Here is a 16,486-nt window from a genome sequence, read left to right on the forward strand (position 1 = left end):
AATTTGAAAATAAAAATAAAAAGGGTTTGATTAAAAATATAAGTTCAATTCAATGTTAATTTTGTTCCCATAATTGAAGAAGACCTGTTCATAGCTAACTGAAGTGAAAATAATGTCAATCCAATTATTCCGGTCACTGTCCCTCTAATCAAGCAGCTTTCATGAGCCGACGAACAAAGCGTCTCAAAACCAACATCATTTAATATAACGTCGCGCAAATGGCGGTGCGGGCGCATTTGAATAAATTTGTATGTGGGCTACGCGCGCAAGCTGAGAATTTCGATTGCCCTCGGCTGCGAATTCGCATTAGGCAGCTGCCTCATTGTTCGTATAATATTTTATTCGTACCTCGACTCCGGAGAAGGAGGCGAAGGCGGCCGCGTACTCGGGCACGTCGAGCACCATCAACCACTGATGCACGTCGAGATGGGGCGGCCGAGGAGCCACAGACGGCCCCGGTGACATCTTCCGACGTGTCAATGAGGTCAAAGACGCGAACCTGAAGCTGCGCGCCAGACCTGAAACAAAATCACAGTTCATTAATAACAAATTTCTAAATGATTACAAAAAAGCCAAATTTAATCAAAAACAGTGTTTTCTTTCACTTTTCTGTTAGGTTGAAAAACATTTTTACAGTATTATTCAAAATTTTCTAGTACTTTGCAACCAGAAGCAACCAAACGCCATTTTTTTTATTAGATTCCAATAAAGCTAATGGTAAAATGAAATATTTTTGATCATATAAATTTGGCAATTAAATTAATTTCAATGATTAAGGATGTTCATCTTTTTCTTTTAATTTTGCAACCAAGAATTTTTAAAGTTTGATTAAAATAATTGATCATTTTGATTCAAAATTGACTATAAATATCACATTTATTTATTTATTTCAAATCCATTATTTTCATATTTCACTTCAGTAATGTAGTGTGTGAGAAAATCTTACTTTTTTTTATTGGGCCGTAAGTGGGTGGCCAATTTTTCAAGTGCATGTTCGCCAACAATAAAAACCAATTCTCGCGTGGTTGTTACTTTTCTTTTCACTCCGCTTATCGTCGACGCTCAGCACACGGGCGTGAACGAGATTCAGACGCGCATCTCGTATAATAAAAAGGCGGCTTATTTATTGATTGCAAAGAGTGTTTTGAGCACTCGTCGGTCGAACAAGACGCATGCTTTTGCAACCAGTTAGTGACACGGACAATCAATCACGCCACTTTTATGAGCGCAAAACACACCTTGCGAATCTCGAGAGAAATTTTCAGCGACATCACTGGCAATTTTCGGCCTAATGTGGCGTTTGATTTTTGCTAAAGGCGCGTCCATCGTTTCACAAAAATATCTAAAGAGATTGTTTGAAATTTTTAATTTTTATGTAAAGCTGAAAGATGCTTTTTGTTAAACGCGTTGAATTTTAGAGCTGAAATTCCTTGTTTATACGAATAACAAAATAACACACACGATAGTAAGATAAGATAATTTTTACGAGTTGACCTTCAGCATGGCATTTTCCTCGAAAGTCGCAATCGAGAGCGGAATCGGACTAATTCAAATTTCGATCTTCTGTCAAAGTTAAAGCTTAGATGAATTATTAAAAATGACGAATAATAACAGGAGCGAAAAATTCCCCTCGGCTTTCATTTATTGAATCGATTAATCAAAATCTCTCCAGCAGACAAGACAAAGAAAGAGCGATCTCAATTTCCTGGAGCGCCCGTGAATGTTTAATGGACTAAAATTGGTAATGTTATAGTACGCGCGACGTGTTTTTTCATAAGTTGGCAGCACTTATGCTCCCATGTAAAAGTATCACGTCGCGCGTTCGATAGTGGTTTTACGTCGCGCATACAATAATGGTTTTACGTCGCGCGTTCAATACTGGTGGCGGTGAAATTTTTAAGGAAACCGATTTTATTTCCTGATTACCACGGAAACCTCTATAGCATGCGCGACGCAATTCTTTTAATACAATCTCAATTTAGGGGACTGCTAGGAAGAATAGGGGCCCTTGGGATGGGTTCAGAATGGGGCAAGACGACCTCTGGAGGGCCGTGCGCACCCTTATAGCAGGCGCGACGTATCACTTTGGGACGCGCGACGGTCGAAAAGCGAACTCCGGAGGGCGCTTTTCACCATCGTCAGAGGCGCGACGCATGGTTATAGGACGCGCGACGCATGCTTATAGTACGCGCGACGCACGGTTATAGTACGCGCGACGCACGGTTATAGTACGCGCGACGCATGCTTATAGTACGCGCGACGCACGGCAAATTAATTAAAAGGTGTTGCACGCGGCCGGAGTTGTGGGCACCCCACGAACCGGCAACTCGGAGGTGGGCAACCCCCAAGATTAATTTTTGCAGAAGCCGCGAGCGAGGGGTGGAGGCGCAGCGAGGTCGAGGACGTGGGGAAGGCCGTGCGGAGGGCGAGGACAAAAGGGCGGCTGTGTTCATGAGGGGGCTCCGCAGGAGCCCCCTCACGAACCCCGCCCTTTTGTCCTGCCCGGAGCCGGCCTTCACCACGTTCTCGGGCGAGCGCGCCTCCAGCCCGAAGCTCGCAAACCCACAACGGAGTTGCTTACAAAAGGAATTGTCTGCAAAAAGGGCTTAGGAAACAAAAAGTGTGGTGCCCACAACTCCCTTTGCAGACAACACCTTTTGTGGGCAACTCCGTTGTGGGTTTGCGAGCTTCGGGCTGGAGGCGCGCTCGCCCGAGAACGTGGTGAAGGCCGGCTCCGGGCAGGACAAAAGGGCGGGGTTCGTGAGGGGGCTCCTGCGGAGCCCCCTCATGAACACAGCCGCCCTTTTGTCCTCGCCCTCCGCACGGCCTTCCCCACGTCCTCGACCTCGCTGCGCCTCCACCCCTCGCTCGCGGCTTCTGCAAAAATTAATCTTGGGGGTTGCCCACCTCCGAGTTGCCGGTTCGTGGGGTGCCCACAACTCCGGCCGCGTGCAACACCTTTTAATTAATTTGCCGTGCGTCGCGCGTACTATAAGCATGCGTCGCGCGTACTATAACCGTGCGTCGCGCGTACTATAACCGTGCGTCGCGCGTACTATAAGCATGCGTCGCGCGTCCTATAACCATGCGTCGCGCCTCTGACGATGGTGAAAAGCGCCCTCCGGAGTTCGCTTTTCGACCGTCGCGCGTCCCAAAGTGATACGTCGCGCCTGCTATAAGGGTGCGCACGGCCCTCCAGAGGTCGTCTTGCCCCATTCTGAACCCATCCCAAGGGCCCCTATTCTTCCTAGCAGTCCCCTTAATTAAGATTGTAGGAAAATAATTGCGTCGCGCGTGCTATACATGTTGCCGAGGTATCGATGGAATAATCGGTTTCCTTAACAATTTCACCGCCACCAGTATTGAGCGCGCGACGTAAAACCATTATTGTATGCGCGACGTAAAACCACTATTAAACGCGCGACGTAATGCAAGTGATGCCAACTGAAATCAGGGATTTTGGGAAACACGTCGCGCGTACTATAACATTACCCTAAAATTGATGATGGCTCTCCGGGCCCATACCAGAGAGAAGTAGAATGCTCGTTTTGTGGCTTATGGTGCGCGGAGACGCCGAGAACGGCCCGAGATGTTTGCCAAAAAGGCAATAACTGGTGGTCCTAAAGGCCACCACGTTCAACGGCAAATTTTTTTTACGAATTGTGCATAGTTCTCTTTAAACTTTAAAGCTTCAGCTTAAATCTTATGAAACGGAAAAAATCTGAACACCTCTCCCCAATATATATTGCAAAAAAAAAACCTTTTTTTGACATTGTAATAAAAGGTTGATCAAATATCAAGTCGGTAAGTTTATTCAAAAGGTTTAAGACTATATCTAGATCTAGAATAAAACAATTCTAAAACTAATTTTATTTTGCCTGAACTTTATGTACATAGAGCAATAATAATAAAGAACAATTTCAGAAAAAAAGTCCATTAAATTATTTTTAGTTTTTGAATAAAAAATATTTTGAAAGATAATGTTAGTTTTGTCATCGATGCCTTTCATTGTCAATGGAATTTACCTGTACAAAATTTTAAGTTAATGTTGTTAATAAAAATCCGATTTAAATTTCTTTGGGAGATTTCTTGATTATTGCTGCGGTAGTGATTTGTTCAGTGGCCTGTCGTTCTCATCCACCATTATTTCTAAGCAAGCGCGGCTTACGAATGCTTCAGGTTTACTTTGGCAGGACAAAAAGTGGAATTTCCAGCAGCCCTGCCAATAATCCACCGCGACTGCTGCTGACACGACGGACGCGACGAGCTTTGAATTCCATCGGCCGCTCTTGCGAAAACGCGCCGATAACAATCGACGCTCGGTTAATTCACCTGCCCGAGCATTAAAATAATTGGCATGTCAATTACGCAGAGGCCCCGCCGCAGCCGCGAGATGATTAATACGTCAGCGGTGCGCGCGAGAAAAGCGGACGCGGATCAAGATTCGATCATTCTTACCGTCGCGGGATCAAATTTATGCGCAGTCACTGCGACTGATAAAGAACGAGACTGAAAGCTTTTCACACGCGGATCTGATGCGGATAATTTCGTCCAGACGCGCATTATATTCTAATTCTTTTGTCAGCAACAATGGAGGCTATTAGACTTTTATTCGGTAATTACGATTTTAATAGGGAGCGTTTAGGAACGTTGAAGAATTTAAATTGCAAACAATTGAACATGTCTACTATTTTTTGTGCACCTTTGCAGTTCTGCACATGTAAATCAATTTCAAAGTGATTAATCTACTTAAGGAAAACGGCCAGTACAAATTTAAATATATTAGAGCATAAAAATTAACAATCAGACAAAAATAAAGTGATCAATTTCATTTACATAATATTGTAAGCTTATTGGCAAAATTAAATTATTCGTTAAATAAATTAGTATTTCCATAATAATTTAAAAAATTTTTGTTTCTATACCAATAATGTAATGCTAAATAATAGCAAACAATTTTAAAATTTAATTTCCAAGATCATTTGTGGAAATTATGGGTTGAAAAATAACCCATAAATATTGTTTAACTTCAAAAGGAACAAATTAAAAATTTGGACAAATTAATATTTTCGTTTTACTCTTCATTGATTTTTAAATGAAAATATAATAAATTAATTTAAATAATAAATATCTTATTGTTTCCGAAACTCTGTATTGAATTTTTCCCATTCAATGAAATAAAAACTCCACTCTTTGCTATTCAGCATTTCTGTCTCTCAATCTTTCATTCACGATATATTTCAGGCTAAATCAATTACTCGCCCATTCACTCTTGCCACTCTCTCATTACAGCCGAGTGCACCAAAAGCGGCTCGGAATACTCTGGCCCGTACTACACTCTCTCTCAAATTTGCGAATGCTCGCGAGACACGGATGGAGTACTCACGAGAGTACAACACCGAGCAAAAAGCAGGTGTATGTCGTGTATAGTGAAAGAGTGACGAGAGAGATCGATGCCTCGCAGGGGTGCTTGGTGGCTCCACGCGATGTCACTCGCGGTCGCAAATGAGAGCCACGCCTATAATATTTAATATGAAGGGAATTTTACAAAATGCTAAATTAATTATTTTTATTGTAAAAAGTACAAATGATCCAATAAATTTTTATTTTTGGGGCAATAATATTTCTTAATATCAACAAAACAAAGCCTCATGATTTTTTTTTTTATAAAAGTTAAACAAGAGAACATTGAAAGAGTAGAGATTTGAATTACAATTTTTATTACTCCAAATAAAGTAATGCGTGTAATGTAAAGGAATGATTTAAATTTAAAACAAAAATATTGTAAACCGATGCAATGAAATCTAAGGAGTTTTACCGAAAAAACTTCAATAATTTCCTTAGAAACAAATTGTTTTTTCAAAAACAATGCATTATTAATGTGGACACATAAACATCGATAAAAATACAAAAATAATCAACATAATTTTAAAAAAAATACAATTAGAAAAAAATTAAGAAAATCGTTAATAATAAAGATATTAAATCGGCACGACATATAACCTCCATCAGTTTTTTGCACAACATCCAACTTGAAATTATTGCCAACTTTACTCTCAAACACGCGGCTGTGCTGAAAAGCGGTCGCCAGCACTTAAACAAACGAAGGTAAACGTCCTTTCAAGTTCGCCGACACCAACCCAATGCGAGTGGACCCTTTTAATTTTGATATCAAGCAGCCTGTTTGCACCTGACGAAAGGCGAAAGGCTACAAATCTTAAATAAATGTAACTGGCAATTACTATTGGGACGGCAAAAAAGCCATTCCTTTCGGCAGTAACAAGGGCTGAAGCAAAAAAGAGATTCTGCAGGTCTGCTCACCGTAATCATAATTAAATATTTGAGGCGGACACAATGACAACGGTCATTCGTCTCAAATTCAAGCTGCTTATTATTTATGATGGAAATAAATACCCATATTTCATGCACACGACGCTCATGATATTTTATGCGCGACCGGCGATGCTCTTTCTTTTTTGCATGCGAACACCAACTCCAATAAATTTTTATTATGCTCCCTGGTGAATACGCAAGGTGTACAAAACTGAAGTACACGTACATATGAAATACTGTCCAGTGTGTGGCAATTCTGACGGCAGAAACAAATCATAAAGAGCAAAATAAACTGGCAATTTTCCTTTAAAGTCAAAATGGAAAGAATTTGCTGGTTAAAAAAATGTTTCTTTATGACGATAATTTGTATGTATTTCATAAAAGGGTAAAATATTTCAAGGATAAAGTGCGATGCTATTACAAATCTAATTTTCTCTTTACAAATAAAAATAACTCTGTAATTCTTTTCTTGAGCAAAATTTATGATATTTTGTTATTGCATTAAAAATTATTTAAAAACAGTACAAAAACATTTTGCAAAGTTAATTGAAATTCTCAGATTTTTCTAACAAAAATACAATTTTATGTTTTCTATTATCTCAAAACAATTTAATATGAAAATTTTCTAATTTACTACTTTTTATCTGGGATAATAAGTTTAAAGTGTGCGATGTCTAACTCCATTAGAAAGAAAAATCAAAAGCGCAGTAGCCAGTAAAGAAATTATTTCCAAGAAGGCGCATCGTAATCTCCCTTTGTGGCACACCAATAATTGAAGTAATTGCATCCGCCACGTACCTGCCACTTGTATGTATTATTGCAGCTGACCAGAATAATGCAGGTAGCACAACACATAACTGCATTTGTGCGCAATTTGCATAATAATCGGCTGCGCTCTATCTCGCGTGTGGGCAGCCCTCGATTATTTATTAACTGTCTGCACCTCTCATGGCCACCTAGGAATTCCATTGTTTCCAGTTCTAAAAATGTTTTGAAAGTTTTGAAGTTACTGCATTTCTGATTTTTCATTTTGAAGCACACAACAACAGTCACTCTGCTCACGATGTGGGGAGAAAGGATTCAGTGATTAAATCTTGATTAATTTAAAATACAATTTTTAAATTTCTCTAAATAATAAGTAAAAAATTAATTTAATTCAATATTGCCAATCAATTCTCTAGTGTTTTTAGGAAAACATACATGAAAATTGTATCACTTCACATCAGTAAAATCTACACAAAGATATAACATATTAGAATGTTTTAATTGTGAACCAAATTGATTCGATTAATCTAAGGATCACAAAAAAGGTGGATTATTTGGATTACTCATACGTTCTTGTACGGTGTGAATCAGGTGTGAAGTAATTGAAAAAATCGGAAAAAATTATCAAAATTTAACATTATAAAAACTCAAAATGAAGTCAATTCCACGAGAAAGTCCAACTAGTTAAGTTGAAAGTAATAATTTATAGTTTGGAACAAAAACAGTAATTTTAAGGATTCATCCGTTCTCGTTGGGAAATAATAATGGTTATTGCGCTCCCTTTTTTTCGGCTTGTGTGTTATAATTTTGAAAAACTGTAATGAATCAAAACATAGCAACGGAAACACCTAAAGTCGTCTGCCCGCCTCGCTGAACAAGAGGCGAAAACGGGTTTGATTTAGAGGCGGCTGAGATTTTTCGCGTGAGGGGGCTGCATATTCTATTATTATTATTAACAGCTGTACAACAGATTTCATTGAGCTCCGTGGCCTTGGCGCACGTCAAGCCCAAAGTAAAAAAAAGAGTTATTCGATGAGGTGTGTGTGTATTTTCTCACTCTTCGTTACTTTTTCGCCGCTCCTACACGCTTTTCCTCTTTATTTTTTGCACCGATTTCGCGTCATTTCTTTGCAGAATTTCTCACGTAGAGATCTATTTTGCCTAACTGGCCGGCAGGCGAGCGTGTAATCTTTGAAATTTATGTGAGGCGACGTAATTGGCCGGAGCCGAGAGTAATAATAGAGCAGGTGGAAATCTGGTTTTAGCACTCCCAGAAATGTCAAAAGAGCAAATTGATGTCAAATGACTATGCACGAAGATTTCCGGCTAATTTTTTATCTCCCGCTTTGTGCCATGATGGTTGTAATTTTAAATTTTTATATTAAGATATATCAGGACCGGTGTGCGGTTTGGAGCTTGGATCAAGATTTGAATATATGAGTTATATGGAGTGGAGAGCGATAGAAATCAGGCTTAAAAATTGAAACATTCCTCGTAGAAATGTTTGCTCCCAAAATCAGATCCAAGTTAAAAATTTTATATTTTTTTATCAAAGAGAAAAAAAAAATAAAACATATAAAAATTAATATTTAAAAGTAAATCTATTAAAATATAAATCATCCCTCATTCTTTTACTACTTTTGGAACGACCCATTTTAGTATATTTGTATATTAAAATTTTCTACCAAATATGTAGTCTTCAAAGATTTTTTCGCAATTTCATTTCCTACCGCTGCCGTTATGAAACTAGAAACCATATTTTAATATTCAACACGCGCTAGGGTATAATTATTTTCGGCGCAATTAAACTCTCTCGCTAATTTTGCAATGCCCAAATCAGGGATCAAGCTGCTGCCGCTTGTCGCAAATTCCAAACATAGAACAACGCCAGTGTTCCATTTAAGGAAAGGTGGCCATCAAGCCCTTTTCTCAAAAGCAGAAGCAAACTTTTGTTTGCTTTCCGAGGAACTTGCGGCATTAGCAAAATTCCGGATCTGCCAAAACGAGAGAAGAAATTTTCTCGACAAAACAAAGCAGACCTTGGCCAGGAGCGAAAATTGCACCGTCAGTGGCGAGATGATATGAAAACAAAAGACTGCGACTCGCATTGCGGCGTTCTGCTTGCTTTGTCTTTATATAACTATGCGAGTGAAGATGGCCCTCCACTTTCCACTCATTATCCACACATGGCGCACCCTCTCGCTGTCTACCAGTGCAGCGTGTTCTTCGATTAATTCTGCTAATTCTGCAGCATGTAACGTGAATTATTAAAGAATAATAATTATTAACACTAAGCCTCACTTCAAGCCAGGGAATAACTTTGAGATTAAAATTGATGATTAATGATAATATCAAATCTTATTTAAAATTTAAAAGGGTGGTTATCCAAATAACTTCCTTTATAGTAAATAAATAATTATCAAATTCTGCATTAATTTGTTTTATAATTGGTCTCATTTATTACGAACCTGTCTTACCAAAAATAAAAAATAAATAAATAAATAAAAAATTTATGTTACATGTATTGTTTTTAATAGCAGTAAGCATGAATATGTACTTTTTAAATATGCAACGAAGTTATCATTATTCTAAGTCAATTACAAAAATTTCTCCCGTGTAAATAGCCAAGCCACTTTCCAATCAATCAATTAATAAATGGCGCCATCAATTTAGCTGTTCCAAAGTGTCGAGTGCATTTACAAAACAATATCATGTTTTAAATGAACTGTGAAAAAGGGTTGGCACGTATGGTACAATGCAATTACAGGTGCAGCACAGTGTTTGTGCGCGTGATTATGCAAATCGAGTGCGCTCATCCTTATTTATAGGCGGTCGACGCCAGTGATGCCCGCTGACCTTGCTTGAGCAAAGTGCGGCGGTTTATTGCTCTGACAGAGGCGATGTAACGTGAAAATCATGCAAGCACATCATTGATTTATGCCCTACGTGATCTTCAGTTTTCAATCAGAGAAAAGGGTTAACGAATTAAGAGAAAGTTTAACTATGCGTCTTGTGTGTTGGTGCAAGTTCCCGATAAATTGAAGTATGTAATACGCATAATTTATTTTGTTTCAGCGTATAATTCAGCACAATATACAGAACAGTATTTTAAAATATTAAAAATAATATAACTATTATCAGTAATTTTACTCCTACTTTATATATATGTAATCTTTGGACGGAAGGGTAAACAATCATTTAAACATAATAAAACATAATTTTGATATGTGATATTAAAATGATATTTCTCTTTTTTCATTTATCTTCATGACGATTCCTGATGAAGTGTTTAGAAAATTGATTTTCAATGTAATTGAATAAATTCAAAATAATTCATGCTGAGAAGGCCCAGGCACATAATGTAAGTTTAATTTCATTATTTATCTATAAGAACATGATTGCTCTACTTTTTTTTTAAATCATTGTTATTGATTATTATTCTTTGATATTTTAGATTAACTAGATGATGCAAATTGTAGACCTAATATAATCAGATTTTTATTATAATAAAAAAACTGCTTATATAATATTTTATGATAAATTTTACAAATGAAAAAATATATTAAAAAAAATAATAAGTGAAAAATAAAAATAAATTAACATATAAATTTTTTTAATAAATATGTATCTGCATTGAAAGCCTACCTTTGTGCTCTGTCAACAACCACGACAACTGAAATGTCTGAAATCCAATCCGCGTCTTGCATGAACAGCAGTGCCCATTCTCTGCGGTACGATAACGTGTCTATCTCGCACTCGGAGAAGTCACACGATCACATGAATGAACGCACAATCGCTCTCGTTGTTCTGGGAAATGGCGCGACCAGTGGCGCAAACACCTTTCCCTGGGAGTCAAAAAGGGTTGACGAATAAAACGACACCTGGCAGCTTATAGACTGTGACTGTTCCGGGAAGAGATTTGCAAGCAGAGCGTGGTTGATAGAAGAGACCAAGTGGTGCACTGAAGCAGGGGATAAAACGAATGTGTGCTAAAGGATAGGCGCCTATCAGAAAGTCATTCCGCTCTTATCACCACTGGTCGATTGCTTTTGATACCGCAACGCTCAAAAGTTTTCCTCGAGGGCAATTATTTTGGAGTGCATATACATGGAACCAAACTAACTTCTTGTTGATCGATTTTAATTTCTTTTAACTTTTGAAATTTTGAGAGAAATTTAATATAATCAAAAGAAAACGTTAAAATTATTTTGCGTAATTGTTTATTTTTTTTTAAATAAAATTATTATTGTCAGGCTTATTGCATAACTTGACATTAAAAGTTTGTTCGTCTTTCTTAGTAGCTTTGAAACTTGGAATTAGTTTATCAGTTTCAAAATTTACTTCTAAATTCCTCCAACAATGCACCTGCTAGAACAAAAGAGGTTCGAGCGACTTTGTTTCTCAAGTGCCGCTCTTTTGTCTCGCATGTTGATTTATAAAACGCGCAATTAAGCCGTCGAGTGCCAGGCCAAATTGAAAAAGAAAAGTCGTTACCGCCTCCTCTGATAAGATAAAAAGTGGATGCAGAAATTTGGAGTGAAATATAATTATGCCGCAGATGGTGCACGGTAGCCAGGGGCGTTTTTCATGTCCTTTTTATCGCAGGCGATAATTATTGCCAGGACGAGCGATTGGTTTGTTTTGCTTTGGTGTTTGTTTGTTGTTGGTGGCACAATTAGTGCGACAACATGTGCAGACACGAGGCACGCCGGTGACAGATTGGGGTCTGTGTGTGAGATGATTTCGAGTGGGTGACGTTTGCCTAATATCACAACGATGTCAAAATATTGGGACATAGAATTTACATGTATTTTATATAAAAAAAGGGATAATAAATAAAAAACAAAAACTGATATAATTTAAAATTACAAAACACTTCTTGTAACTCCAATTTAAAATTACATAAAATTTTTAACTAAGAAGAATAAGTTAAATACTCAATTAAAAACACTAGCAAAAAATTTAAAAAATAACTCGTTCAACATTTATGGTACAACTAATTGTCAGTGTTTTTGTATAGATTTTATTTTTAACTGAAAATGAGTGAGGCTAGTTATAATATAAAACTGTATGTATACAGTTTTTTTTTTATAACGTTTATCACACTTAACATTTTTACTGTGTGTGTGACGTGATTAATAAATTGTGTAAAACAATCTGTTGCCCTCTGTTTTTGTAGCACAACTCATTTCGTTTATCTGCATCCTCCCGACTGCGCCCATGTGGCGCTCGCGTTTATGTTTCTTTCGTCCAAGTTGATTGCATTCACGCATATCAAGACGAATTAATGCAGCGGGAGTGAAAAAAAAACTCCTGCAACAAAGTGCAGTCAGACAAATTTTAGATGCGGCGATGACACGACTTCCCGTAATAAACGGCTCAGCATGTTTTTCTTTGTATGACGTGCTGTGCACAGTGGTTCTCATATGTGTGCTATCCATTTAACTCGTGCATTTCTCATCTTTCCGTGTGTGCACGGAGATAACGCAAGAAACACTCACTCCTTCAGCGTTTGTTTGGATAAGATTGAACTCAGCTCTCAGTATAGAATGCGTTTTCCTTTCTTTTGCCTAGGAAGTGAGCTCACTGGCTCATCGCTTCCAGGAACTATAAATGTATGTAAAATTATCAGTTGATACAAAATAAAAATTTGAAGAAGAAAAATCAATATTTTCTTTAAAAAAAATAATACAAATAAGTAGGTTTGAATACATTTTCAATGCTGTCTTAAAATCATTACATTTCATTGATAAATTCTAATTTTTCTTCAAATATCACGCAAAATTGAGGTGGTGAATTCCTGCAGAGGCTAAAAAATTCACATTATTCTTATTTTTGAAACGAATTTCTTGCGTGAAATTCGAACAATGAGAGAGGAGTCTTCTCATCACATTTGCTCACTCGGCAAAAAAGCGTCCTTTGGGCGACAGAGACATCACAAAGTGGTTGAGAATTTCACGTACAAAAGGCTTATTCTGACACCTCCGTGAAATTCACGAGCAAAGGTCGAGATTCGCGGTTTTGGATCTTTTCCAGCAATTCTTTTTGCACGAGAGGCATTTTTTCCCCGGGCGCTGAGTTTCTGCACGTAGGCGTGAACTCGGTATCTATTTTGTTTGTCTTTTTTTACGGCTCGTAGATGAAATTTTTACGAGCGGACGTCAAACAAAATCCTTCTGAAGACTCAATTATTATTTCCATGCATCGCCGGTGAGTCAACAAAGAAAGAAAATCTCGAATAAAAGTCGAAAATAATGTTGTATTATTTAATTTTTTATGCTCCATCCAAGGGCATTGTATGTAAATAGAATGGATTAAATTTTCGTGTCAACACCCACAATTTCAATTTCATTTGGATCAGCATTTCATTTGAATAAAGTCAGTGGGCTTCGTCATTGGCGCGCTCCTCCTCGCATTCCTTCTGCGTTCGGTTGGGTTTTATTTATGGATGCGAAAGCTGCTCCTTATCTTTTTTTACTCTTTTCGACTCGGCATGCAGACTGCGCGAGTGTGCAAAAAGGAGTTATGGCACCGGCTGCTGTGTAACACAATAGCGGGCGTATTTGGTATTAAAAAATTATCGAGGGCGCGTGATGCAAAATCCACCAGAGCCGATTTGAACTGACAATAAGAGAAAGACGCTCCCTGTCTGGCTCTTGCGCCATTTTTTCGTCTTTAAGGGTTTTGGGTGGCTGGACATTTTCAAATCACTTTGAACTATCGACGTGCAACTAGAAAATAAATCCTACATCCTTATGATATTTTTGATATTTTAACAAAAATCCCTTTTGAAATGCAATTAAAGTGCATTTTTAACAGCATTTTGGTATTACTTTCTCCTCACAAGATCACTAGCACAATTAATCAGATATCAGATCACATAATACTTTCTATAGTTATTTGGCATGGATTATAATATGGAAATAAATCTTTTAAAAATCGATTTTGAAGGCTTTAAGAATATTTTAAACTTAAACTCAATCAAAGCATACAGAAATTTTGAACTATATGGTGTGATATGGTGCTTAAATTTAAAATAAAGAAAAAATCTCAAATATTTGATTAAAAAAAGAGAGACACCTTTAAAAAGTCTGATTTTAAGACAAACTTAAATATTTTTCCAAATAACGCAAATGTATAATAATATACATATATACATAAATAAAGAAAAATGTTTTATTTTATATAGCATTATACATAGGGGGTTTTAATACACCAATTTATTAACTAATGCAATATATTAAAAATAAGTTTTAAACAATATATTATGTGTTAAAAAGTAATGATGTAAAAAACCAATCAAAAAAATAATTATAAACAAAAATATATGTAAATTGTATTGTAAATGTAATTACATAAATTAAAATGTTTTTAAGACCAAACGAAAAATTAATTCACTCTCATAAATATGATTGTTTTCATAATTCACTTTGCGGATGTTCTTTGCATCACCCACACCTCTCTGGTCGTCTCCGTCTGAATGAATGACTCACAGCCCACATGACCTTACTTAGCGGGCAGCATGTATAAATTCGACGTGACCACGAATGACAAGAGATGACAAATGCGCCGCTCTCAACGGTCCGGGTCAAAATATTTGACTCCTCTCGGCGGCAGCAAAAGTGGCTCTCTTTTCCACACGTTTATTTTTCTGCTCCTCTGAGTGAGTCAGTCATCTCGAAACAGGGTGGTGGGTTTGCGTGTTCGTTCTTTCGTTTGCTTGCGCGTTCAAAGCGATGTGCCGCCCGGCTTTTTATTCCTCTTGTTTGCAGATGGGAGGTCGCGATAAATAAATAAGTCCGCCTTTATTGCGAGCACAGACGCCGCTCGCGTTTCTTTATATTCTCAAAGTCCCGAGCGGAGTTTGAGAGAAAGAAAAAATTATTGAACTGCCCTTGTGGCCAGAGGATCGGCCCATTTACATTTTTATTGGCGCATTACGTGGGCCTAAAGGTTTGGGTTTCAACGTGTGGGCTGCTTATCGAGCTATATTAATTAATTTATTAAATAAACCCGCCAGCCCGCACCTGTCTCTAACGCTCCCAAACAAGAGGTTTCGAGTAAGTTTGATTCAATCAAGAGGCAAAACCAGAAATTTTTAATTAAAATTAATTTATTCCATTTATTACTGATTTACTTCACATGTCTTACTTCAAGACAAACCATGATTTTAATCAATTTGCTTGATTCACTAAAAACTTAAAAGACTTCTGATGTAATAAGGAAAGTCTCAGGACAGTACATTGTCGCAGAATAAAATTCTCAGCGCTTGTCAAAAGGGTCAACTAAATCTGTGGCCTCCTATGTCCTCATAAAGTGGCTCCAGTGGAAATTTATTGCCTCCGTAAGTGGAGGATGAATCATATCGGGATCTAATTTTGCGGACTGTTTTTGTTTTGATGTCTGCAATGGAGTGATTCACTCGCGGCAAAGTGCCCCTCTCTAATGGCTTCCAGCGGTAGCTGTTAATTGGAAAAAAAAGAGGTTTTCAACTTAACTGTTACAGAGGACGGAAGATTTGTTGCATATTTTCTGTTGTTTTCAATGCCACTCCGTAATGTGTTCTTGAGCAAATAGTGTTAATTGCATCCATTTCATTATGACATTTAATTTTCATATTAAAATTTAATTTACAGAATTTAATTAGAAAATTTTCCCCAATATTAACTTATAAAAAGTTAAATTTTCGCAAATCTTATAAAATTTCAATACGCCTAGGCCAAATAACTTGATGTATCAGATTCACATCTAGCAATAAGTAAGCGAATTTGGCGTTGTGAGGGCCGCGGGCAGGAGCTGAACTTGCCAAAAGCACCTAACCGGCTTCTTTCTCGTGCCATAAACTAGAAAGACGATCCTCAAGCAGAAGAGGATTTTTTATGAATATGTGCACGTAATTGCTTCAGAGGTCAAAAATCTCTAAATCGAGCGGAAAATTGCCGACGGCTGCCATAAATTAATCGGGCAACGCTATAACAGCGATGCGAGAGGACACAATATCAAAAAGAGGCTGAAAAGAATTTATATAATGTAATTCTTTCCCTCTTTCTAAGCAACGGTAATTTGCTTATTTGTTTTCCCAAGACGACTGTCAGGCACGTTATTGCAAATACTTGTGATATTTATTGCCTACCTTTTCTATACTGCCAGAGAGTGAAAAGTTGAATGAGCAAAATGGATTTCAAAACGTCCGCTGCGTTAATAGGAGCGCAATGTCTCCGTTCACTTTATGTCGGAGCTAATTATGAGCCAAGTTACGCATCACTTGAATTTACAAGTTTTACAACGGAAAACTTGGGTGCAGCAAACCGCAGTGGAGTGGATGTTTTTCAATGAATGAACCGCCGTCTGCGCAGCATGGGAACTTTATCTCTGTGGTTGCATCCGC

General features: G+C 37.6%; 1 protein-coding gene across 4 annotated transcripts in view; it reads right to left on the reverse strand.

Annotated features, from left to right (window-relative positions):
* The window catches only part of LOC132202852 (breast cancer anti-estrogen resistance protein 3 homolog), a 63,071-nt gene that overhangs the window by 24,869 nt on the left and 21,716 nt on the right, over positions 1–16,486 (reverse strand). For 3 of the 4 annotated variants that reach the window (XM_059630113.1, XM_059630114.1, XM_059630115.1), the window contains one exon: positions 349–518. In XM_059630113.1, the coding sequence (XP_059486096.1) occupies positions 349–518 (170 nt within the window). Of the gene's footprint in view, positions 1–348; positions 519–10,743; positions 11,070–16,486 lie in introns of those variants that run through there. The other variant, XM_059630116.1, reaches the window with a different exon arrangement.

Source organism: Neocloeon triangulifer, unplaced genomic scaffold (assembly GCF_031216515.1).
Source record: "Neocloeon triangulifer isolate White Clay Creek 2 clone unplaced genomic scaffold, ASM3121651v1 ptg000015l, whole genome shotgun sequence".
Classification (NCBI taxonomy): domain Eukaryota; kingdom Metazoa; phylum Arthropoda; class Insecta; order Ephemeroptera; family Baetidae; genus Neocloeon; species Neocloeon triangulifer.